Below are 26,198 nucleotides of genomic sequence, written 5' to 3'. Positions count from 1 at the left end.
AAGGTAATCAAATCCCGAAGTGCATATTCTATTCTGGTGGTTTTATCAGTAAATCAAATTTTTATCATTTATCAGCAAAAGTTAGATTTAAGCATCCTCACTGTAATGTTTGAAAGATGAACATTTGTTTCAGCGGGTACTGTGCCAATCAATAATCTTCCAGCTTGACTCAGCTATCAATTATTGCTGCAATTATTTGTCTAGTTGGATATTTAAAATGTCATCAGAAAGAGATGATTACATATTCCAGAAAGCAAGGCACTGTATAATCAGATGAACTGAATCCAGTTAAATGTAGTGTGGTACTAACCTGTCCTTCAAAGCTGAATTCTGCAGCCGCGACTGAAACAACAGCTTTCTGCATTATTGTAAGGAAACAGATCTTAACCTTGGAACAGTGCGTGTTATTGGGGTCGGGTAATACTCGGCGAGAGGAGACCTTGCAAGCCTGGAAATTGAATCAGCCTTACTGACATAAAGGAGGGAGGGTTTTTTTTTGGGGGGGGGAGGGCTGGTTTTGTTGGGTTTTATCTGCAAATCTATAAATAAGAAAATCCACTCTTTATCTGCCTTTCTGGGAATTTAAACTCCTGAGCTCGAAGTGCCAAATTTTCGTATGCCCTTTTTGCATTCCTTGACTTGATGTATGTATGGTAAATACTCTCTGTGCCCCGAGAACGCAATAAAGCTGTAGCAATTCTTGCAAGTCTTACATCCTCCAAACTCCAGATATTCGGAGTATTATATCATTTTCAACTTCAAGGATATCTCAACGATGGAAAGGAGACAGAATAAACTGGAGGAGACCGGACAACTTTACGACACCTTTTGGACCTATTTGCAAAGCAGGGAGGGAAAAAATATATATTATCAATTCTACTAATACTCGCTTGTGCAAGTTATGAAACTAAAGGTTGTAGGATCTGGTTCAGCACTTGCTGTGCTTGCAACTCCATGGTGACATTGAACTTGCTCAGGGACAGAATAAACCTTTGCCTTCCTGGCAGATGATTTGCAGGTGAAGGTGTTGTTTGGGGGGACCTGCAGTTCCCCTGACCCACTTTGTCAGGATGGTTTGCTGCTGGCTAAATATCATTAATTTGAAAGCAAGAGGAAAGCGAGCCAAAGGGGAAGGCTGGGGAAGAGGAGAGTCTGAAGAGGATCCATTTTGGGAAGGAAAAGGTGGAATAAGGATCTCAAGGAGAGCCCCTGTTCATGCACGTCCCCAAGCCCGTCACTTGGCTGAGGGCTGGGGCTTTTTGGCTCTGCCGACACCCTGCCCGAGGCACTGGTGGGAGAAGGGGTGCCGTGGGATGGAGAAGGGGACCTCGGCAGCGCCTGGCTGGTGAGAAGGGCCATGGGGGGCTGGCAGGGACCACCACATCTCTGCAAGGTGATGCTTTAAATGTATCTGCTTTACAGAGCCAGGCATGTCAAACAGAGATGCTACTATGCAAAATGCACCAAAAATAAAGCAAAGCCATAGGTGATGAGGAGACTTGATATGGGTGCAGCAGTGCCTTGGCAGCAGCGTGCCTGCCGGTGAGCAGCGGTGGGAAGGTGCCAGCGCCCATTTCTCCCTGAGAGAGGGCTCACAGCCCTTGCAAAATGCCAGCGTGCCTCAATCATTTCAGGAGTGCCCTGTGCGGTAGAGCCGCTGCGTCCTCCAGTGAGGTCCCGCGGCACTAATCAGGTCACCAAGCATTAGCGGCTCTTCTCAGGAAAGCAGCATCCTGACATCGTGGCTGAGAGTCTCTATACGTAAGAGAGATGTTTGTGTATGATGTGCATTGCAGAGCAGCGTCCACGACGCACGCTCCCCCGTGCCGGCTGCAAGGCTGAGTGATGCCGAAGCTGCGACACAAACCAGGAGAAACACCCCACCACCGGCATCTGCTGGGGCTCGGGAGTCTTGTGCCGCAGCTCACCCCACGCTGGCAGGGATGACCTGAGCTGTCATGCTAGAGCATCTCCTTTCTTTCCTTTGCAAGAAACTTTTTGAAGCGCACTCTGCCTTTTCTTCAGGTGCCGCCGGCCAGGGAGAAAAGAGTAGAAAAGGAAATAATTCGTCACATAGGTGTACGAGAGCGAGTAAAATGATTTGGGAGCTCTCTGTAGCTGTATAATTACAACACTGCCTTTAAAAAGCGAATTATTGACTTGATTGTCCCCAGCAGCCACTGAGTAAATGCATAATTATGGACCGTTGGAGCAAGGTATCGTTTGCTGGACAGTCCGGCTTTGAAAGGGCTTTGATGCTCTTCTTGGGGCAGGGCTTAGATGAGGCTTGGTCCTTGGTGGGTCACAGCCCGGGTGGACCTTCCAGCAGGGGACACGCCTGGTGCCAGGTAGGTCCAGAGGAGCTGATTTAGCAGGTGTCAGCCCAGCGATGCCACTCCTGTTTGAGTCCCTTCATTTACAATCCCTGTGCCTGCTCTCGGGAGAGGCAGTCCAGGAGAGGCGGGCAGGGAAGCCTGCACGTCTGCGATGTTGGTTACTTCGCTAATGATATTTTTACAGAAACGAGATGGTATCAGCGAGTAGTTCCTCCTACGGGGCTGACAACACCGTGTAGTTTGCCCTTTAGGTCCCGCTGCCGGTGTTTGAAGTTAACGGAGCTACTACCCATGTGATGCTGCAGTCTGCATCGCCTGTATTTCTCCATCCCCGTAGCGTTAGTGTGTAGGGTGCATACGTGTGCGTGATCAGGTCGTCTTTGCTTCAGGGGGTTTCTTTTTACAACTTCATTCAAAGCTGAATTTCAAGCGCAGCATTGTTTTCCGACGGCAGATCTCTTCTGTTCCTCACTAATCAAGACGCGACAGATTTCCACCCCCCTTAAGTTTTAAAAAAGCACAAAATCAGTCGCAGCCTGATACCTTACTTGCCAAGTTGGAGCTCAAAGCACATTTTTTTGGTGGCCAAATCATAATCGCCTTGAAAATGGTGACAGACGTTGAGGTCGGGCCGGTATGCCTGGCAGCGCTGCCGTGCCCCGGCGGGACCCTAGCACCCCGCACCTCCCCACCGAGGCTCCGGCAAACCATGCATTTTGTTGCTTGCTGTTAACAAAATATTTTTTTTTGTGGGGAAACGAGGTGTTATGCGTTCGGTTCTGCTTAGAAGAATGAGTAAATAGACAAAATATGTTGACCAAAGTGGTCATCCATGAAGTTTGCATTTCTCCTGCAAGGGCTGGATGTTCCCCAGGGTTACGAGGAGCCTGGCTGCGGATGGAGCCCTCCCCGCTCCCGCCTGCATCCCCTGCCAAGGATGCTGCATGTTGCTTTTCTGCAGGGAGGAACGGGCCTCCCTGTTTCCATCCTTTCCCGCTCACTCTCTCCTCAGGCCCAAAAAACTTCTGTTTTGTGGAAACCTGAGCAGTGCTGCAAAACCCGATGAAAATTTGGCTTTGGGAGGAAAAGGTGAATTCCTGGAGTTCCTAACTCCGATCTAAGTCGTTGAATGGCAAGGCAATGCCAGCTGCACCTTTGGTTTTATTATTGCTGTTGCTTGGGTTTCTTTTTGAAGTTTGGGTCATGGCATTAGCGTTTTGGCCTGGTTCTTCTTTGAAATAAGGGCTTTTAAAAGGAGGTGTAATGAAAAAACAGCATTATTGATACTCGTCTTAGAAAATATTTTGCTAATTTTATTAAAATGATTTCAGGGAGTTTGAGCTTGTGAGAAAAATAATTATTTTCAGGAATATCAATAAGTCTTTTATCAATAAGTTGTGGCTGAGGAAAGGCTGGTAAAGATGGCAAATGGGGTGCTGAGGGCCCCACAAAGCAAAACATCTAGATTTTTGCCATTTTCACAAGTAAGCCGGTCCTGGGACCCGCCATCAGGCCTGTTCATAAACAACGTGAACCTGGTTTGCAGAATTTTATTTTTCAAATGCGCAACAGCAATGGTGCTTCTCGTTTCACAGGCCATGCTGCATCACTTCCTAGAGAGTTCCGGGGACGTTTTCCTTTTCCAGTGTTTCCGAATCCAGTTCATCTAGTGAAAAAGAGAAAAGATTAGAGAGAAAGTACCCTGTTGTACATCAATGCAGCTACTGCTGTTATTTATTATTGTTATAATTATTATGACAACAACAGCGACAATGCTGATGCTAACAGTGCTCACAGCTACTTATAACCGGTTAATGATGGACCAGGTTAATAATGTGCCTTTTGCAATCTGGAGAATCGGGAGAAAGAATTAGTGCAAGAAGGAAAAAATATGTTTGGACAGTTAGAGTTTGCCATCTAAACTGATGCTACCGACTACCAGGAAAAGGTGAGTCACGGCAAAGCGGCTATTTCTTACCAAGGGAGAAGTGGGCTGCTGCGGGCGCGGAGTGGACCCACTTATCTCCTGTCGCCCGGTGCCGCTTCCTGTGTCCCAACCGTTTCACTTCTCTAGTTTTCAGTTGAAAGGAATTTCAACAGTACGGATTTCCAAAAGAGAGAGAGGGGGAAAAAAGAGATATTTGACAAGCCAGATGGAGAACTGAATCAAGTACAAGTGGTAACAATTAACTCCATTTTTTTCCTTCCCCCCTTTAAATACCATAACAACTCCAAATTTATCAGTCCAAAAATCAAGCAGTCGGTTGACATTAAAGCTGAATAAAGAAGTTCCTGGGTTTGGCTCAGGCTGTTCCTCTGATAATTGTTTGGTGGCGAGCAGAAAAGAGGGGGGTGCTTACTGCAGGTTGCAGGTGTTTGAGTCGCTTTTAACTTTTGTTCTCTGCAGTTTGATAGCAAAAGGTATGTACGTGCCCTGTAGGTACAGGAGGCCCGGTAAAGACACCTTGGCTTTGCTTACAGGTGCGGGTTTTTTGGGGAAGGTGGAGGAGAACACAGGAGCTAAGCCACCAAGGCTTGCAGAGAGATGCTGCCGAGAACAAGGGCTGGACCGTCCGGGCAGCGAGGGCCAAATCCTGGTCTGCTCAGAGAATTCTCTGGCGTGGGGATTTCTCCGAGGGAGTAAGTCTGCAGCTGTGAATGAAATCCTTGCGAACACCATTGGCACGTACGCAGTCACTGCTTACGCCGACGTTTTGTTTGTGAAAACACTGGGAAAATTGGGGTTTCTCTAATACTGCGTGTGTGTTTGCAGCCCGTACGATGCCCTGCGGTAAAATATACATTATATTAATAACTCGCTCCTTAATCTGGTGGTCCTTCCCAAACAGCATCTTGCGCTATGGGCTGCTTGTTTTGGATAGGGGCACCGAGAGGATGCCGCACGTGGTATTTCAGCATTACTCTTCCGTAAAGCGCTGGTATGTCCGGCGAGCAGCTTTCCTGGATCCAGCCCTGACTTTTGAGAAATGAAGGAAGCTCTTCCAAAGCACATTGGCACACGCGTGCAGATTATTCCATTACTCACTTGGCAATGCCTGAACTTGCATGCCTAGCTCCAGAAATCCTTTTTTCTTTTTTTTTTCTCCCCTGCTCCCAGCAGTGGCATCTAGCTGACAGCTTCTCCTCCCAGCTGGTCTCCTCCCCAGCATCTCGTCTGGCTTTGCTGCTGGTGGCTGTGGACATGGCTGTGGGTCTTGCTCAGAGCCAGCTATATTGTGCCTGGAGATGTTGGCTCTCTTTGACTCGGACTTTGAGCGAGCTGAGTGTATCTGTGAACACAGTACAGAAGAACCAGCTTTTTTTTAATATAAAAAAAGCCTCTTAATGCTGAAAGCAGCCATCTCTTCATATTATACTGCGTAATTGTGCCAACTGCCCTTAAAGGCACTCAAATGCCAATATCCGTCCCACTCATTTGTTAACATTTTTCGGATCAGAAGCTAAATCTGTCACTCGTGTGTCACTGGTTAAATCACTTCTTTTGGGGGCATGGCAGGCAAGAGCTGTTCTGCTGCTTTTTTTTTCCCGCAGGAGCCAATAACTTGAGAAACACCGAACATTTGTGCTGTAGTGAAACGCGGTGCCCTGTCACTAGTCCTTTGCTGGCCGGGATGTAGAAAAGGAATAAATACGTAACGGTGGGTGAGACTTCACTGGGTGAGACCAGTCAGGGTTCGTATCGGCCCCACGTTTGTATTTGGTACATGGTATCCCCATGTAATTCTCCTAACGGGGTAATTTCCCAAATACGAAGAAAATGAGCAGTAAAATTGAGTGGGAGGAAAAATGTACAGGCAAAAATGCAAATGGTAATTGGAAGCTATTTGTAAAGAGTTGATGAGCTGTCCAGGAAGGAGAGGGCAACTTTGGCCCAAATCCAAAACCCACTTCACCCGCTTCAGTGGTGAGATGAGAACGGCAATTAGATACTAAAAAAATCAATATATAACAATTAAAAAAATGGAAAATAGATAGCAGTCAATCGCAGTGAGAAACCATGATGGGTAGAGAACTGGTCAGGGGAGCTGAAAGTGCCGAGGAAAACTCGTGCCTGGCACGGATGGGGAGAAGAGGAGAGCTTCTCAGTGTCCTGGAGAAAAGAGAAACCCTAGAAGTAATGGATGGAAGAAGCAGTAAGGTAGAAATTTTTAATAAGTATTTCTGCTGTAGATCTGGGAAGCAGCAGTGTTATGTTTCTCTATCATAGGCGGGTGATGACGTTTTTTCTAGCTCAGTAGTAGCCAAGGAGGATTTTATACAAGCTCCAATGGAGATAAATATTTTTAAATGAAAAGGCCCTGACAACTTGCACCCAAGAATGCCTAAAGAGCTGGCATGTGATGCTGGTTTTTAATAAAGCTTAGGGACTGGGAAAATGCCATCAAGAGCTGGTCGGGGTAACCGTGGCAGAGTTGGCAAGACTTTACTTATTTCTTCTGGGCAAAATAAGTGAAGAGACGATATAATGCAATTGATAAAGAATTAAAGGATAGAAATATAATTCATGCCACTCGACTTAGATTTATGGAATATAGATCTTGTCAAATAAACCTGATTTCATTCTTCCAGATGACAACTTTGGTTGATAAATGTAGATGAAATAGACTCTGCAAGGCATTGGGTGCGGCGCTGCGTGACATTGTGTGTAGGAAGACCGAGCGCTGGGTGGTGTCGCTAGCACGGGCGATTAAGAGCCAGCCAACAGATTTGGGAATGCGGGGGCTTAGCTGGAGAAGCATCGGTGGATGGGAGAGGTCAGCCGGGGCTGGTGGGAGCTGCAGTGGTGGTTAGCATTTCATTGGTGATTTAGAAATGAATATGCAATTGCGACCGATAAGCGTTGTGGATAAAGCAAAGGCGGGTGGATGGATGAAAAGCAACAGGGATGGGTTTATGGGGTGGTTTGGAAAGACTGTCAAGCGGGGTGTGTTGAGAGCGTGGTTGGGTACAACCTGCCGTGGTGCCTGGCTAGAAGAGGGGAATCGTGGCCGTGCGTACAGAGCCAGGGTGCAGTACCCCAGAAGGCAGCAGCTCTGCAGAAGACTTAGTGGAAAACCAGCTCCTTCCCAGCACAATACTGGGCTGAGAAGGGCTAGGCTGGTCCTTGAGTAGTGGAGGAGGATGGAGGGGTAGCTTCAGAATGGAAGAATATAACTGTATTTTGAAGCGTGCGTTGATATTGGGATGCACAAGTACGCTTGGTATGCGTGGGGGGGCACGTTGCATACTAAGGGGCTTTTCAGTGTGTCGGCCAAAAAAAACTCAACAGAAGAAAAGAACGGGTAGAGGTTGGAGCCAGAGAAATTCAGGTGGACACCAGTACCCGTCTGTGAGTGTGGGTAGCTGTGGGAATTGACTGCGGTGGCAAGCAGTGAGTGCTCTTCTTGTCTTCTGAGCTGGTTTGAATGGTTTTCACTGGGATTTTGTGCTTTGCCCTAAAGACTGTTTGCGGGGCTGGTGAAGGTTACACTTTACCTGTAGACATCGTGTTGGTCATGGCACAGAACAGCTGAGTGACACGTAGTGCAGGAAAGGTCAGAGAGTGAGAGCTGGTGGTCCCTTTCGCCCTTAAATTCCTCGATGTGAAGCAGCCGAGGGCATGGGCTCCAGCCCCACTGCCAGTGGCAGAGGAGGGCTGGTTCGGCAGCGACCTTCTTCGCGTCTCGATCTGAGGGATTCCCGCTAGCCTCTTGGAAAGTGGCCGAAAGCCCCGATGGCATTGCAACGCTGCTTTGGATAACATGTCCTATCACATTGCCCCGGTGGATGATGAGGCACAAAGAGCCTCGTGGGACCTTCTCCAGCTCCGTCCTTGGCCGGCACTGGCTACTGCATCTCCTTGCTGTGTTTTTCTTGCTTGCCTGTGGTCTTGCCCAGATGCTTGAGCTGGGAAGCCTGTGTGGACATAGAGGCTGGCCCATAGCTAGGAGACATCAGCGCATCCACAGTCTTTGGGTCCTACAACGCCGTCCGGCTTTTGGGGGGACCCGAATGCTGTACCAAAAAGCGTGGTCGTGGGATGGGAGGAAGGAAAGGTGAGTCCCTTCCAAAACCAGGGGCTGCCGCGGCAGTCTAAGGACCCGCCTCGCCGCTGGCGGGCAACGCATGGATTAGTGCCATAATTCTTGCAGTTTGGCAAGGCTGCATCAGACTGGAACGTATCTCTAGGTGGTGATATGGTCAGTCAATAGCCTTCATAATTAATCAAGCACTAATAGACAAATTAGAAATCGTGTCTCTTCAAAGCAGGAGGTGGAGGCAAATGGCTGGTGGATTTTAACTGTTTCTCTGCTTTATTTTATTGCCTGGGTTTATGTTGCTCCCTTGAAAATGGTGGGTTGTTTAGGGAAGTTTTCTACGTAAACATAATTTTAAATTTAAATTATTATCTTGATTACCAAATGCGGATGGTGAATTGAAAACTTGTTTTTCAGGCAAGCAAATGAAGAATAATATTACGTTTTACACTCCACTAAATCAATGTAGCCCTAATTTTGCCATGCAGGAAATCAATTCCAGTCTTTAAAACAGTCAAAGATGTTATGAACAAAGTAATTTTGCAAATTATGGCAAGTAACACATTTATTGATGACTGTAGTTTAGGAGTTTAGAATTTGTGAGCGCTGTAATATAATAAGGCCATACTGGCAGGAGCTGAGTGAAATACAGATTATACAGTGAAACTGTAATGCATCATTTGCTATTAGTGGACTGGTAATAATTACCAGTTTCAAAGCAGCTTTTTCCATGTAATCTTTAGTCTCAGTCGTAACAGCCCTTCTCATTGACATTATGATTACACGAGCTGCCCTTATGATCTAGAATATCTAGTTGATGGGAATACTAAAATGTGGTAGCGAACGCTCGATGTTGTATCCTCATTATAAGATAAAATGCTATTTTCTCTGACCTGATCTATAAGGTAGAGAGGCGAGGTAGCGTTACATTGTTAGCTCCTACCGTGGTGTTAAAAACTTCCACTTCATTACGGCGAAGCAAGATGAAATTTTCCCATTTAAGATTTTTTCCCTAGTCACAAATGAGCATAGGAATGTGAAAGTCCAATTGAATTTCCCTCTAATTTCAGCAGATTTAAGTATTTATCTGTGCTCGCATGCCTGGCACATACTAAACACCGCAATGCATTTTATTCCGACACCGGCTTCAGGATGAAACGTTAACTATTATTCCAAGGGCTTTTAAAGTGATTAAAGTGTTAAATGCCTGCTGTAGACGGTCGAGCCTCTTTTTACTCGCCTGATTCAGCTTGTCAGGCCAAACGGAGAACAACCGCAGAGCGGGGAGGCAGGGAGGAAGGCTGCGACGGGGTGCTACAGCCGGTGCCGCGGGCTGCCTGCCTCTCCTATCCCCAAATCGTCATTCGGCTTGCCGGAGGACGAAAATGCCCATACAAAGCTTTTTTTCCCCTCCTCCCAAGTGAGACGGGAAACAAGATGGGTGCAGAAAAAGCCATGTTTTCTTTCCAAATCTGCCTGATTGGTTTTTTTCTTTTTCTTTTCTTCATATTAGGCAAATAGGGGAAACCTAATGGGGGCAGCTCTCAGTGCAGCATGTAAAGAGGTTTACCCAGGAGCGGTGCCTATGGAGCAGACGCCTCGTAACGTTGATGCCGGGTCAGGGCAGGGGTACGTGGTGCAGGCAGGTACCACCCCAGGCACTGATGTCTTTGGAGGGCTCCTGTGGTTCATTCAAACCTCAAGAGCATGTTGTTGTTTTTTTTTTAAATATCACTAAACAGCAGCTCTACGAGAACTGCTGGGCAGGGCTGGAAATGAATTTTTATCTTCCTCTTAGCTCTGGTTTCAGTTTACCAGCATTTAGTAAAACACATCCATAGGGGGGTGGAGGTGAATTATTCGCAAAATTACAGTAATCGATAAAAGCGCACTCACCTTTGCCATATCTCACACCACTCTTTCCTCGCAGACGGCCCTCAAAAAGTTATTCATCCCCCTTGTTTTGCCATATATTAGAAGGGGCTGCTTTCTGCTGTCATTATTAGCCGGCTTTTTGTTTAGTTATTTATTAGTTGGTTGCTCTTTTATAATGTCCATGTTATCTCCAAAAATAAATTATCATGAAATAGAGTTAGCTCGCTACTTGCCAAAGTGGCATTTACCATCCTCAGCTTCTTTTCAGTGCGAGAGAAATAATGCGGCTCCGGCAGGGCGCTCGGCCAGGCCTCCTGGCCACCCTCCAGCTCTTTCCCTGGCGGAGCTGCCGCTCTCTCTGCCTTCCCCTCTCCCTGTCCCGCACACTATTTTATTTAATTTTATTTAAAAAAAAAAATTTTTTTTTTTTTTGCCCCGGAGTCGAATACCTGCTAAGGAGCAGGAGATGCTGCCTAACTTTGTACACATTGTTAGTCTCTCAAAATAAGGAGGCTAATAACGTGACATTGCCCAGCTTGCTAGCAGTTGTGATGCTTTAGGTTGGTGCTTTGAACCAATGTACATGGTCTTCTGGAGTGCTTTTCAGAAGGGGATTCATTTATTTTATATCTATCTATCTGTTTATTTTCTCCCCAATTTAGACGTTAGCAGCCTCTTGCAGCATAAAGTCTGCTGAGTCGTAGCTGGCATCAACTGACTTAATCATCTTTTTTTTTTTTTAATAGCTTTTTTTTGCTGCGGTTGCCTGCCAGGGTTCAGTTTTGAACCCAGGGCTGAGGATGGCTGGAGGAGGTGGGCAGGTTTTGGGTGGGTTTGGACCTCCCCATCGCACCCCTCGCCTCCTCCCGTCCCCCTTGCCTTGCTTGCGCCTGAGCTGGGACGTCCCTTCCCCAGCTCCCAGCCGAGCGTCCCGGAGGAGAGGAGCTTAGGCGGGGAGGCGAGCTCTTGCCTGCCGGTGGGCGGCCGGAGATTGACGCTGCTTGTTGTGTTATTTTGCAGGTAAAGACGAGCCCAGCAGCTACACGTGTACGACTTGTAAACAGCCTTTCAACAGCGCCTGGTTCCTCTTGCAGCACGCACAGAACACGCACGGCTTACGGATCTACCTAGAAAGCGAGCACGGCAGCCCCCTGACGCCACGGGTTGGTATCCCAACAGGACTAGGTGCAGAGTGCCCTTCCCAGCCACCTCTCCACGGGATTCACATTGCAGACAATAACCCTTTTAACCTGCTCAGAATACCTGGCTCGGTCTCGAGGGAGGCGTCGGGGCTGGGAGAAGGGCGTTTCCCACCCACGCCGCCCCTCTTTAGCCCTCCCCCGAGGCACCATTTGGATCCGCATCGCATTGAGCGCCTGGGTGCGGAAGAAATGGCTCTGGCCACCCATCACCCTAGTGCCTTTGACAGGGTGCTGCGACTGAACCCCATGGCGATGGAGCCCCCCGCTATGGATTTCTCCCGGAGGCTGCGGGAGCTGGCCGGCAACACCTCCAGCCCGCCCTTGTCCCCGAGCCGGCCCAGCCCTATGCAAAGGTTGCTGCAGCCCTTCCAGCCCGGCAGCAAGCCCCCATTCCTGGCCACGCCGCCCCTTCCTCCTCTGCAGTCCGCTCCTCCTCCCTCCCAGCCGCCCATGAAGTCCAAGTCCTGCGAGTTCTGTGGGAAGACCTTCAAGTTTCAGAGCAACCTGGTGGTCCACCGCCGGAGCCACACTGGGGAGAAGCCCTACAAGTGCAACCTCTGCGACCACGCCTGCACGCAGGCCAGCAAGCTGAAGCGCCACATGAAGACCCACATGCACAAGTCCTCCCCCATGACGGTGAAGTCGGACGACGGGCTCTCCACTGCCAGCTCCCCTGAGCCAGGCACCAGCGACCTGGTGGGCAGCGCCAGCAGCGCCCTCAAGTCCGTGGTGGCCAAGTTCAAGAGCGAGAACGACCCCAACATGATCCCCGAGAACGGGGATGAGGAAGAGGAGGAAGAGGAGGAGGAGGAGGAGGAGGAAGAGGAGGAGGAGGAGGAGGACTTGAACGAGAGTGACAGGCCGGACTACGGCTTCGGGATGAGCCTGGAGGCAGCCCGCCACCACGAGAACAACTCGCGGGCCGGCGAGGAGGGCCGGTCGATGCCGGACGTCATGCAGGGCATGGTCCTGAGCTCCATGCAGCACTTCAGCGAGGCCTTCCACCAGGTCCTGGGGGAGAAACACAAGCGGGGCCACGTCCCCGAGCCCGAGGTGCACAGGGACACTTGCGACGAAGACTCGGTGGCCGGCGAGTCCGACCGCATCGACGAGGGGGCGGTCAACGGCCGGGGCTGCTCCCCGGGGGAGTCCGCCTCGGGAGGCCTGTCCAAAAAGCTGCTGCTGGGTAGCCCCAGCTCCCTGAGCCCCTTCTCCAAACGCATCAAGCTGGAGAAGGAGTTCGACCTGCCGGCCGCCGCCATGCCCAACACCGAGAACGTTTACTCCCAGTGGCTGGCGGGCTACGCCGCCTCCCGGCAGCTGAAGGACCCCTTCCTCAGCTTCGGCGACTCCCGACAATCGCCCTTCGCCTCCTCCTCCGAGCACTCCTCGGAGAACGGCAGCCTGCGCTTCTCCACGCCGCCGGGCGAGCTGGACGGAGGGATCTCAGGCCGCAGCGGCACGGGAAGCGGAGGGAGCACCCCCCATATTAGTGGCCCGGGCCCTGGCAGGCCCAGCTCAAAAGAGGGCAGACGCAGCGACACTTGTGAGTACTGTGGGAAGGTCTTCAAGAACTGTAGTAATCTCACCGTCCACAGACGGAGCCACACGGGCGAGAGGCCGTATAAGTGTGAGCTTTGCAACTACGCCTGCGCCCAGAGTAGCAAGCTCACCCGGCACATGAAAACACACGGGCAGGTGGGAAAGGACGTTTACAAATGCGAGATTTGTAAGATGCCTTTTAGCGTGTACAGTACCCTGGAGAAACACATGAAAAAATGGCACAGTGATCGAGTCTTGAATAACGAGATAAAAACTGAATAGAGGTATATTCGTACCCCCCCCATCCACCCCATCCCTTCCCCATCCCGCATCCCTGTAGAGGTTTTCTAGTCCCTTGTGATGGAAATCATGGAAGCTAAGGATATTCGGAAAGTGCTTGTCACCAGCACACCCTGTTTATTTTCTTTTTGTTCTCACCGTTTGAATGCATGATCTGTATCGGGGCAATACTATTGCATTTTACGCAAACTTTGAGCCTTTCTCTTGTGCAATAATTTACATGTTGTGTATGTTGGGTTTTTTTTTGTTTTGGGTTTTTTTTTGTTTTGTTTTGTTTTTTTTTTTAATTTTTGGATTAGACAGCATGTATGGTATGTTATGGCTGTTTTTAAATTGTCCCTGATTAGTTGCTGAGCAAACACGTCGCTGTTTCCAGTTCCGTTCGGAAAAAAAAAAAAAAAAAAAAAGAGGAAAAAAGAGGAGAGGAGGAAAAAAAAAAGAAAAAGAGAAAAGCGAAACAAAACCAAACCCGAGAGCAAACAAAACCGACCATGCTGCATACATCCTGTAATACATATCATGTACAGTTTTGTTTTGTGACGTGCGAAGGAAAACATGCTTTGGGTAACCCTCTACGGACAGGACTGATAGCACCGAAGAAGCGTTGCGTTAGCTAGATTGCTGTCTTAAAAGAATAAACCCACCGATTGGAGAAAGAGTACCCATTAGGAAAAAAAAAAAGGCCTTTAATTGGAAAGTAACCGACCGCCACCAGTCAGAAAGAGGTAAATTTCTATTAGCGTTTGGTTTAAAACACACACACACAAAAATAATCTGAGTGCCTTGGATCTGTCGCGGCCGATGCCGATGGCTCCTTTCTGCTCGTCCTCCACGCGTAGCTCGTCTCCACATCGGTCGCGTTGGCGAGCCTCTCCCACCGAGCGTGCGAGTCCGTCTCGTGTCTCTTACAACGCCGGCTACCTAAGAACGAAGAGGAAAGAGAAAACTAAGGAAGAGAAAGAAATGACCCGCTCAGTCCTAGTTAATCATCATTCTCCCCTGCCTTTTTTTATTACTATTAATATTATTATTTTAAAAACGAACTGTTCATACCAGTCTAAAAACCCACTTTGCTCCTGGAGAGAGCTTAAAACGAGATATAGGACCCCCCCCAACTTTTATTTTCCCCTCCCCTATCGATGATTAAATAGAATGTGAAACGCGCAGAGGCCCTTCAACGCCATTAAATACACAAGTAAGGAAATCCGTTTTATGAAGATATTTACTTTTAATAATATCTTTTATTGATTCTGGCACCAAAACAAATAAATCCGGAGCCACTTGGTTGTCAAGCTGACAATCAAATTATAAACTTTAAGACCTTGTGTATACCGTATAAAAAATAAAATAAAAAAAGACTGGCAATAATATTTTACGGAGTGTAACGGATAGAGGAGCAAAAAAAAAAAAAAATTGTGATTTATTAGCACAATGTGGTACTGTTTGCCATTTAAAACTAGAACAGGTGTATAAGCTAATATCGACACAGTGATGATTAACTACGAACTATTAAGACTTGCCTTTAATGTGACGCTCAGAAGAAGTAACGGCGAATTTAAAAAAAGAGGAAAAAAAAAAAGGCAAAAGAATAGCAGTATCTGTCTGTGCTCCCTAAAAGTTGTCCTTCATTTCCCGCCCCCCACCCCCCCCCATACTCTGTGTGCTATTTGTGTTGACGTGGAAGAGGATTCCTTGTTTTATTCTTAAGCTAGCGCCCGCCCCGGTTGGTGTTCAAATAGCACTTGACTCTGCCTGTGATGTCTGTATCTTTTCTTTAATCGAAGGTACAGAGGTTGAGTATAAAATAAGACTGCTCAGATAGGACAATTAAGTGCACTGTACAATTTTCCCAGTTTACAGGTCTATACTTTAAGGGAAAAGTTGCAAGAATGCTGAAAAAAAAAAAAAAAATCGAACATGATCTCATTGATGAGCATAAAAAAAACCCACAAAAAAAAAAACCTTTGCCAGCCATTTACTTGACTAATGAGCTTATCTTCTCGGATGCGACATTACAGCGCTGTGAATGGAAACAGACTCTACACTCACATAAAATGAATGATTGCTTTCGCTCCTACAGTGCAAGGATTTTTTTGTACAAAAAAAAAAAAAAAAGAAACAAAACTTTTTTAAATATAAATGTTAAGAAAATTTTTTTAGGGAAAAAAAAAAAAGAAAAAACCACAACACTTCATTATGTTTAGGGGGAAACTGTATTTTAGGGTTCATCGTCTTGGTGGTGTACAAGACTTGTTATTCATTTTAAAATGGTAGTGGAAATTCTATGCCTTGGATATACACAGCTCTTCAGGTTGTATAAAAACATGCATTGGGGAAAGGTTTAAGATTATATAGTACTTAAATATAGGAAAATGCACACTCATGTTGATTCCTATGCTAAAACACATTTATGGTCTCTTTTTTCTGTATTTCTAGAATGGTATTTGAATTAAATGTTCATCTAGTGTAGGCACTATAGTATTTATATTGAAGCTTGTATTTTTAACTGTTGCTTGTTCTCTGAAAAGGTATCGATGTACCTTTTTTGGTAGTGGAAAAAAAAAAAAAAAAACCACAGGCTGCCACAGTATATTTTTTTAATTTGGCAGGATAATATAGTGCAAATTATTTGTATGTTTCAAAAAAAAGAAAAAAGACAAAAAGACAAAAAAAGTGTGACATTGTACAGATCCGAGGCCATATAATGGCTCTTTGGGGGAAAACTGTTAAGATGTCACGCTGCTGGCCGTCACAGAGGGGTGTACATATCTTTTTTCGTTCTTTTTTCCTGCTGCCATACTGTATGCAGTACTGCAAGCTAATAACGTTGGTTTGTTATGTAGTGTGCTTTATGTCCCTTTCCTTCTATCACCCGACATTCCAGCATCTTAACTTCATATGCAGTAAAAGAAAGAAAGAAAGAAAGAAAAAAAAAGCTAAAAAAACAAAAAAAAACAAACAAAAAAAAACAAAAAAGAAAAAACCGTTTTGCAGTTTTTTTCATTGCCAAAAACTAAATGGTGCTTTATATTTAGATTGGAAAGAATTTCATATGCAAAGCATATTAAAGAGAAAGCCCGCTTGAGTCAATACTTTTTTGTAAATGGCAATGCAGAATATTTTGTTATTGGCCTTTTCTATTCCTGTAATGAAAGCTGTTTGTCGTAACTTGAAATTTTATCTTTTACTATGGGAGTCACTATTTATTATTGCTTATGTGCTCTGTTCAAAACAGAGGCACTTAATTTGATCTTTTATTTTTCTTTGGGGTTTTTTTGGGGAGGGATTTTTTTTAAATTTTTTGTTGTTTTTGTTTTTTGTTTTTTTTTTTTTTTTATTATTGAATGACCAAAGGTCATTACAACCTGGCTTTTTATTGTATTTGTTTCTGGTCTTTGTTAAGTTCTATTGGAAAAACCACTGTCTGTGTTTTTTTGGCAGTTGTCTGCATTATCCTGTTCATACACCCATTTTGTCCCTTTATTGAAAAAATAAAAAAAAAACCTTAAAGTACACAGTGTCAGCTTCTCGTGTCCTCATTTGACACACGCTGTAGATGGCTTCCAGCAGCAGGCTGTAGGAGAAGGTCCCGCGCAGGGGCGTTTTGGGGAGCTTGGCCTTAAATAAGCCGCCTCTGCCGAGGAAGAGGATTTTTGGGCTAATGAGTTAGCTTTCTGGCCAGTGGAAAGCGTTCGCTGTTTGGACCTGTAGTTTTGGGTTTTTGGTTTTTTTTTCTTCCCCTCCTTTAGTCGAGGACTAATCTGTGACACCCCCCCGATAACCGGCGGCATCTCTGGCTTTCGCTTAGCGGCCTCGGTCTGCGACAGGGACTCCCCCGCCCCAGTTTGGCTAGGCTTTGGCAGAAGAGGTGAGCAAAAAGAAAGCTCTGCAGCCCCCACCCCGAGACTCCCCCGTCCCTGGTTGGTTTTGGGGACGTGGGGTGAAATCAGGCACTGGCGCACGCGGGCGCGTGGGCAGGAGCCAATTTCTCTCGGGGGGGGGGGGGGGGGTACGCGCCGCGGCTCCGGGATCGTACCGACCGCAGCCCAAAGCTCCTGGCTGGAGGCTGGAGCTGGGAGCTCCCTTCCCTTCTCCCGTGGGCTTTTTTTTTGGTGGGAATCACAGGTTTATGAAACGTTTTATGTGCATTGGCTCTAAAATCTGGACTCCAGTTCAGGTCACCCCCGTCCCCCCCTTAGGGGTCTGTATATGTTGTCAGTTTGACAAATACTGCATGTTGCAGCATCTCTTTACTTTATTAAAGCACGTACCGCTGTGATACTGTCTCTTGCTGTTCCTAGTGTAGTGGATTTAACACTTTTTTTTTTCCTTTTCCTTTTTTTGATTTCTGTAAAACCTTCCAGTTGTTCTGTCGTCTTCTTGTGATGGCATCGTTTGTTGCCTGTATTTTGCCCGGCGCCTTCTGAAGGGGAAGTTTGGGACTTAAAAAAAAATACAAATATATATACCTAAAGAAAAAAAATTATTCCTTTTCTGAGACAAAAAAAAAAAAAAGCTCTGGTTTAATCCCGGGATAGAGGAATGAAGGTTGCATTTTCCGGGACGAGCATGCAGGGGGGCTGGAAAAGTGCCCCCGAACCGCGCTCCCCTTCGCTGGGCCGGTACCCGCTGGCTGTTGCCGAGGCGGGTGCCGTGCCGGAGCCATGCGGATGCGGGCCCTGCCGGAGGGACCCCCAGCACAGCGTAGGGAACGCAGGGCCCCACCCTGGCATGGTGGGGTCGGGGTGAAGGGGATGGACGTGGTGACCGTCCCCGGGAGTGCTGGTGTACTCAGGGACGCGCAGCCGCCTTGACCACGCGACTTTTGATCCCGTGCCATGAAATACCTGTACGGAGTCCGGTCTCTCCCTCCCTTTCACTAGTTTTATTGCTGGTTGTTTGCACCGCGGTCGAGGTGTTGTATAGAGGATTCGTGTTAGCTGGTCTGCCCGGGGTCGAGCGTAGCCTGGCTGTCTTTTGGAGCGGGCGCTGTACCCCGTCTCTATCCTACGGCGGTCGTTGTTCCCCTACCTTTCTCTATGCTATGTTTTACATATGAAGTACTCATATGTACAGGCATATATACAGGCACCTGCATACAGATCTATATACAGGCATCTCGAGGCAGAGCTGGCCTCCATGCACTGCTACAAGATTAAAAGGTGGAAAGCATACAACGATTTATTTTATTATTTTTTTTAAACTGCGCAGCGATGCGTTTGATGTACAGGTTTCAGCAAGCTGAATTCTACAGGTTTGAGAGAGCCAAACGAGCCCCCCCGGGGGCTGCGTTGCCCGGCGGCTGCGCACACGGGGCTGGTTTGGAGGAGCTTCAGGAGAAGCAGCTCCTGCTGTAGGAGAAGTTGTCTGAGCACGGGCTGGCCGGCGAGAGCGTAGCTTGTGAACGACAGCGCGCTGTCACCTCGACACCAAAGCAGAATTCACTAACGTGATGTTTTTCTGCCAGTGGCGATGAGTTAATGGCGTGATAAACCCATTGAAGTCTGTTGGGTTGGGGCATGGATGTCCAAGGCCCCATCGTGTGCTCCCGAGCTGCTTTGGCATCCCGCGCACGCGTGACCCGCGCTCCCTAGAAACTTTCCTGGTTTTCTCTGTGCGAAAAGTAGTCTCTATAAGTAAGAGCGATATTTGGGAAACAGCGTCTCTATTGTTAAAATCTCAAACTCCATCAACTTTCGAGGAGGAACGCGTTTCTTATGGCACAGACCCACTTGCCGTTAGTATTTAATCTCCTCCAAACTGAATGATTAATGTAATGAAGGTGCTGAAACAGTATCCAGAATTTAGGCTACAGATGTTTCATATTTATTATTCCTGTATTTATCTTAGCCCGTGGAATCATAAGTGATACCATATCTTTGCTTGAAATTCAGGAGGCTTTGGTGCCTCTGATGAGATACAGTTTCGGGGCTTATCTAAATGCAGAGTTTGTACAAAAAAGAGATACCAGCCGCTCTTTTAGCTCCATGCCTCTTTTTTTTTTCCTCCTATGAAGGTTGAAAACCATTTTTGGTGGACACATAGGCAAATCATAGTGTTGACTAGGAATGATACTGTCCGGCGGGCTCTTTCTGGAGTTGCCTGAGAGCCGCCGCTCCTCGAGCCCAGGCACTCGGCTGCTGGTTTCAGAGGAGCCACAGGGATCCAGGCGCGGGGTCCCCTCCCCGCCGAGGTGCAGGAGGCACGGGGGACCCCCCGGGTTTTGTGCCCCTCGGCGGGACGTACACTTCACAGTGGCGTTGTGCTGGTACGGCTCGTGGCCGGGATGGCTGTGGCCCTCTTGGCTCCCTTGAAAGTCTCAGCCAGCTTTAACGTCAGCCTGAAACGTGTCGGGCTCAGACATCAGTGGCGAGGAGCCCTCCCCGGGGGGAACCGAGCACGCGCTCTTGACTTCGGAGGAGCTACTCCAGTTTACACCCGGTGAAGATCTGGCCTAGGAGCTGCTTATTTAGTCTTGACGGCAGCTTGCGCGTAGCCCTTCAACCACTCTCTTAAGTATTAATGAAGCAATTTCCATAGAAACTGGTGCCGCGGTCAGGATGCAGAGGTGGATTTTGAGGGGTGTGCTGACCGTCTGCCGGCCTCGCCACCGCTGCCACCTGCGGTGTAGCCCTTAGCCTGCCGTTCGGGGCAGCGCGGTGCTTGGTGATCGGCCTCGAGCGGGGGCTTGCAGCCACTCTCGTTCTTTCTGTGAGCAGTCCTGGGGCTGTTTGCTGTCCTGGCGCCTCGTCCCACGCTGCCGGAGTCGATAGCTAGTCGCCCGTGCGCTTTGCTGGGTACAGGCTGGGGCTTTGCAGCTCGAGCTTCGCTGCCGCAGCATGCGGTTGCACGCCGTGCGATATCCAATGTGTAATGAGTTGGGGAAAGTCCTCCATAAGCCACCCGCCGCGTGGCGTATTAACAGTACCGATGGCTTTAAGATGGTTTTCTGTGGCTGGATGGACCGTGGGTGCCGGGGGAAGCCCCTCAGGGTTTGGGAAAGAATAGGAGGAAATTTTCAGACAGGCTGGCTCGGTCCTTGCCCAAACAGAGCTCCTGGCACAGCGCGGGTTTCTCAGTAAAGCCCCGAGGTTTCTCCTCCTAAATGATCCCTGTGGTTCCTGCGCGGTGCCGAGCGATGCCGGATGTGAGAGCGCGGGCTGAGAGGAGGAAGGGCTCCGTCCTGCCGTGTCCTTTTGTGACAGTTGGGTGTCCTAGTTTTTAAAGGAAAAAAAAAAAAAAAAAAGTAAAATAAGAGAGTAACTCACACCGTGGGCCATGTCACACCTGTTCTCTCCTCTGTCCCCATGCTCTCTGTAGGTTCGGCGTACCCCCCCAGCTGGCGCAGTGCCCAGGGAGCCCCAGACGTCTGGCAGTTTTCGGATGGAAGTTCAAGAGCACTTAAATTCTGAAAGGAGGTGAAGCTGGGGCGAGCGGCCGGCGGCATCTCGGCGTCCAGAGGTGGCCTCTGTCCTGCTGGCTCGCCGCATCCCCGGGAGAGCCTGAGAAATCACCCGCCGAAGGCAGCGCTTCCCGGGCTCCTCCTGCCTGCAAGACTATCGTATTTATATTTTGTAATAGAGTACAACACTTCTTTGGGGTTGGGGGTTTTTTTTGTTTGTTTGTTTCTTTTTTTATTTTCTAAAAACAAAAAAAGCAAACCCACCCACCAAGGTCAAGGGCTTATCGATGGTTTCAACCGGCTCCTTTCCCCGTGGAAAAGACTGTCTTGCTCTCGTGGACAACCCGGCCTGTTGGTTATCTCCATGACGTGCCATTTCTCGGAAGGTGCATCCGATGTGAAGAATTAAAAATAAAACAAAACACAGTGTAGGTCTGTGGGTGGGTGGGAAATTGCCATAATAAATGTTGGAGCTTTAGGTTTTGTTTGCTCTGTCTTTAATTTTTAATGCTAACAAGGACCAGGCGGCTGGTATGACTTTGTACTACCCTATCGGCTGCAGAAAACCGAGTGCTGAGTTTACAAAGAGAAGGCCAGGGCTGGTGCCCGTGCGAGGGTCTGCACGGCCCCAGTGGGCAGACATTTCCCGCAGAGCTAGACCAGGCGTCGGGCTTAGGGCCGCGGCGCCCCAAGTCGGGGTGAACCCCCGTTGGCGTTCGGTGATGCTGAAGTGGGGGGGTCTCCCAGCTCTCCTCCATCGCCCACCTCCTCTTGATGAATGCTGGCTGTCGTGTTACATTTTTGCTGTTAAACTACGTACTTTTGGGGCTGGTGGGATCCGTAACGTCCCTTAGTGTCCATCCAAGGAGAAGCGAGGCCAGCCGGCGGGTTTCGGGAGGAGCGATAGTCTTGCTATGGAGATGCTGTCAGTACCAGGAGCCCTGCCCTGAGCCGGGGTACCGGCAGGAGCTGCTGTCAGGTTGGTGTCCCGCTGTCTCCCACCGAGCGCCTCAGCCCTTGCACAGCTTTCCCGCTTGCCGGTGACGCTCGTCCCGTGTTGGGAGCTGAGCACCCACCCAAGGAGTTTGCTGGTTCGGGGCCCAAGTGCTTTGCTGAACAGAAGATGGTTTAAATGCGTGCTTGTGTGCTGTCTCCGATGGGATTTATAGGCTGTAGCTACTCATGCCTGTGCCGGCGAGCGGGAATGGACCTTATTTGGTGAAAGAAACCAGCTGGGTAGCGAGCAGAGTCGCTGGCCGGCCACGTCAGGCTGCCAGGACACCCGCTGCCGATCACAGTGGGACGGAGCCGAGCCGCGGGGCAGGGGCCAGCTGATTTATTTGCTTCGTGTATTAGTATCTTTCTCACTTCTGGTTTTATTCATCTCCTTTCTTAAAATCTGAGCGAGACACCCGGCCGGGGTGACTCTCTCTGGGCGAAACGGCCATAGGGAAAATGACGTTGCCTTTTCAATGGGTGTGGTGGTTGCTCTTTTGTTTTTTAAAAACCCGGGCTGTGGTTCTCGTGTCGGCCAGGGCATAGCACAAGCACAGACACTTTTGTACCTTAGAGCTCAGCAAGGGGCCGGGGCGGGCGGCAGAAGCACCTCCGCACACGGCTGTGGGGTCAAGCCGGGAGCCCAGGGGACTTGGCATATAGGCATGGGTTGACCCAAAGGGAGCCATTGCTGCTTCTTTTAAGGCAATTTGGTCTTTGAGGTCCAATTACCCAAAAGTCTGTATGCACCCTAAGCTTTTTTTTATCATTACGAGATGTTTTTAAAAGGTTCTTCCCATCCCAGCCTGTGCTACCACCTCTGTGTCTGCTTATAAGGGGTTTTTTGAGCCGTAGAAGGGTGAATCCTGTTGCATTAAGTATCCTATTGATTGCAAACACACCACTGGTAAGGAGTTAGCAGCTCCCATTAGCTGCTGGCACCCCTGCTTCTGCCCTGGGGTATCTCTGCACTGGGCAGCTGGGTCAGATCAGGGCTAACGAAGTTATTAATTGCAAAGGGGGTCGCTCTGCTCTCTCCTCCAAATTGCAAACCAGGGATCACCTGGTACATATCTGCAGCAGGCCTGTAATGCTTATAATAAAGGGCAGCTGGGAAGCTGCTTTATAGGGCTTTTTCAGTGTGCTAGTCAGCTCTGGGGGTGTCTTTACCCTTACTTTATCTGAGCACAGGCAAAACTTGGTTCATGGATGGCTTCTGGGGTAGCTGGTTGTACTTTTGATGCTTTGCCCAGTGGAACAAGTGCAACGTGCTCTGCTTTCTCTGGCTGTGGCCCGTCTCTCCTCCAGCAGTCAGTGCAAGGCAGGTGTTTCTCCTAGGAAAAGCGGAAAATAAGCAAGCACTGACAGCTAAATATGCTCTGCCAAGCACAGAGGAGGAAAAGCTATACCTGTCCTTTCTTGAAGTGTTGAAGGTAAAGTGAAATAGTCCTTAAAATGTATATTTTTTAATACAGGTGTTAACCCCCCCTGTCTTTTAGGACTTTAAAACATCTGCAGAATTTATGTGTTGCCTTAAAGTTACCACTATGTGTAATGACCATGCTGAGAGCCTCTTGTAAGCGTTGGGGCTGCACTGGGGGCTCCTCTCCCCAGCTGCGGGGCCTGATCCTGCTCACAGCCCAGGGTCCCTGTGGCTCTTGCAAAGCAACAGGGCTGCCCCAGCACAAGGTTTCGGTGGAGCTACGAGGGTTTCCACTGCCTCGTGCTGCTGCGTGCTTTAATTAGAGGTATCGTTAAGATCCTCTTGTCTGGCCAGGACTTGGCGGTTGCAAAGGCCTTCGCTGTATCTGGGTGCGTGGAGGGTCGCCAGCGATTGCGTTGCAGTGGCTTGACGAGTTTCTGCCAATTAACAGGAGTCGAGGGTTTCCTGCGAGGGGAGAGCTGGAAACCTCTTAGCCTCAAAGCTGGAGGCTGCCCTGTTTGCAGGGCAAGAGAGGATCCTAGGGATTTTGTATTTAAGCGTATTCTCAACGCGTCGGTCTGCACATCAGACTTAAAAAACTAAGTGCATTTGGTCTTTATAAAAAAAAAAAGCTCCTAAAGTTTTGGAGTTCTTAATAAGAAAAAGAAAAGCTCTTTCTTTCCCCGTCCATGGGGCTGAGATGAGCAAAATACCTGGGAATTAGCTAGCTTAGCTTTGATTTTTTTGGGCTTAAAAAGCTGCTTTCCAACTTGAAGGCAATTTGTGCTCTATTTTATTTCTAAGTACACTTTCACGATACTAAAATGCAGCAAAGGTCAAGCCTTTGTGAAGTCTAACTTGAATTTTGCTTTCAAAATAATATATATTTTGGGTTTGCGATGCATTTGGGCCGTGGGCTTTTACAAGATGAGAAACCTCTCTCCAGAAGGGATCTGAAAACAGACCTAAAAACCTGTGAATGAGATTTCAAGCAATGCTCCCAACACCCCCCGCCCCCCGTTTCGTTTCAACCCCAGCTTGGTGTCGGGTCCCACTAAGCGACCCGTGGGGCCAGCGGCAGCATCGGGCTCGGGAGCATCGTGGCGTTGGTGGGTGGCAACGCGACGGCAAACACTGGGGGAAGGCGGAGGTTATTTTACCAACTATGCTGTTTACCCCATACTTCCGTTTTGCATCTCACTTCTTCTGTCGCTGTGTGTGTTTTGAGATGTCTGGATGCCAGCAAAACCTGGGGGTGAGCCTTTACATGCGGATTTTTGGTGGGGAGGCGGAGGACCCGTGGGACATAGCTGCCTTTCCAGGGCTCCCCGCTCTGGTGTGATACTTCATGTGATCCCACTAGAAATTATTATTGAGGAGCAATCCGGACAACCCCCTGAATGAGAGTGGTGCTTCATTTGCTGCTTTTTTTTTATTCTCTGCTTCCCCCTGCCCCCATTTTTCCCCATTTCAGGCATGATTAGGCATCATTCAGTTGTATGTGCTTCAAGCCGATTAAACCTCGTTGCCCCTCCATCCCGACATCCCCTGAACCTCCTCTCCCTGCAGAAGTCACCCTCCTTAACATTTGTCTTCTGCAAGGGTCCAAATAATCAATTATTCCCAAGGAAAGATGGAGTTGGAGGGGGGGAACACGGCAAAAAAAACCCCCACCCAAAATAGGGCTCTTACTCCTTAATCTCACTGGATAGAGTTACACATCTGGTAGAGGCTTGTTGGTTGTTGCTATTACTTTTATTGCGTCTTTAGCGGTGATGAAGTTCAGATGGCAGAACCAGTGGGCCCCAATTTAATTTCGTCTGGCCTCCCGTAATGAGCACGATGTGATCCCCGGGAAGCGCTGGCTTGGCTGCGGCTCCAGTGGGCAGGCGCTCGCGTGCCGTGGCGATGGGCAGAGGTGGTGCGGACGGACAGCTGGACAGGCAAAACCCCGGGGGGAGGGGGGGCGGGGAATAAAAGGACAAATCTGGCAACAGGGATGATAACGGGTGGGTGGAGGTGTCTGTGCTGTGTAAGCATCAAATGCTGCAGCGAGATGGATGGGTGGATGGACAGATGGACAGGTAGCTTTTCATGTCAAAACCCAGAAGCAAGATCACGAGGTGGATTTCCACCTTTTTTTTGGTGGCTGGGGTGTGTGCGTCGTGATGCTTTCTGAGATTGCTCTAGCCCTGATGGCTCTTCCCTGGCGATTCCCATGACCCTGCGGGTTTCCAGTGGCAATGTATAGAAGCTCCCACCTCTCCCCAAATGTCTGCAAATGCATGTGTCTAAGGGCTATACAGGATTCATTTACGGGCCTCCCGTTGGTGGGCTATGTGCATGCAAAATGAAGGTTGTATTTGGCTTCTAATATTAAGATCTATATTCCATATTGTGTTGACCAAGAAAAACAACTCAGCCCCCGTGCTGAAGAATGTGATGGACTGATGACTTTCAGAAACATACTGTAAATCAAGGAGGCTAATAAATACTTGCTATTAATAAAACAGGGCTACTGCCTTTCAAGTTATTTTCATGTTTTACAACATCTTAAAATTTAAATGGAATGAAAAAAGGCAACACTTCTGGACCTTCCCTCTTCCCCTGGCATGGCTGTTGCTAAACTTAACCTCCTCAAATTCCTGGATGAGACAAGTTTTTCTTCAATGAGAAGGTCTAGATGGAGCAATAAAACCCCTGCCCAACCCCATGGAGCTGATGAGGGGCTGCCCCAATGACAGGGTCCCCTTGGCAGGAGGTGGTCTCTCGCCAGGTTGTCCCCATGGTCTGGCAGAAGATCCCTAGATGCATCAAAGAGCTGGCAGCTACAGGCTGTACCACCTGCACCAGTTCATGCTAAACCCTTAATGCTTCCCAGTTGTGAGCAAAGCCACTCCAGGTGGGAAGCACAGGGGCAGAGCATCCGGAGCCTGCTTAACCCTTTCGGTCGGGTTTCTCTGGGTCTGTGCCCTGTCCGTAGCAGGAGGTTGGGTGAAGGTGGTGGTGGCCAGGGGCCTCCTGCGAAGCACGCCTGCAGGCAGCAGAAAATGGGGCTGTGAACTTGCTTCCTGAGTATCCCTA

General features: G+C 48.6%; 1 protein-coding gene across 5 annotated transcripts in view; it reads left to right on the top strand.

Annotated features, from left to right (window-relative positions):
- Positions 1-25,588, top strand: part of BCL11A (BCL11 transcription factor A) — a 78,237-nt gene extending 52,649 nt beyond the window's left edge. For 2 of the 5 annotated variants that reach the window (XM_087775010.1, XM_087775013.1), the window contains exon 3: positions 11,270-16,751. In XM_087775010.1, coding sequence (XP_087631136.1) covers positions 11,270-13,275 — 2,006 coding nt within the window. In that variant the 3' untranslated portion in view covers positions 13,276-16,751. Of the gene's footprint in view, positions 1-11,269; positions 16,752-20,613 lie in introns of those variants that run through there. The other 3 variants (XM_087775011.1, XM_087775014.1, XM_087775009.1) reach the window with 3 other exon arrangements.
- The last annotated feature ends 610 nt before the right edge of the window (positions 25,589-26,198 follow it).

Source organism: Nipponia nippon, unplaced genomic scaffold (genome assembly GCF_047370975.1).
Source record: "Nipponia nippon isolate SJK-2023a ecotype South Korea unplaced genomic scaffold, ASM4737097v1 scaffold_4, whole genome shotgun sequence".
Lineage (NCBI taxonomy): Eukaryota > Metazoa > Chordata > Aves > Pelecaniformes > Threskiornithidae > Nipponia > Nipponia nippon.
Note: the sequence above shows the minus strand (reverse complement) of the source record. Positions and strands in the feature narration are given on the sequence as shown.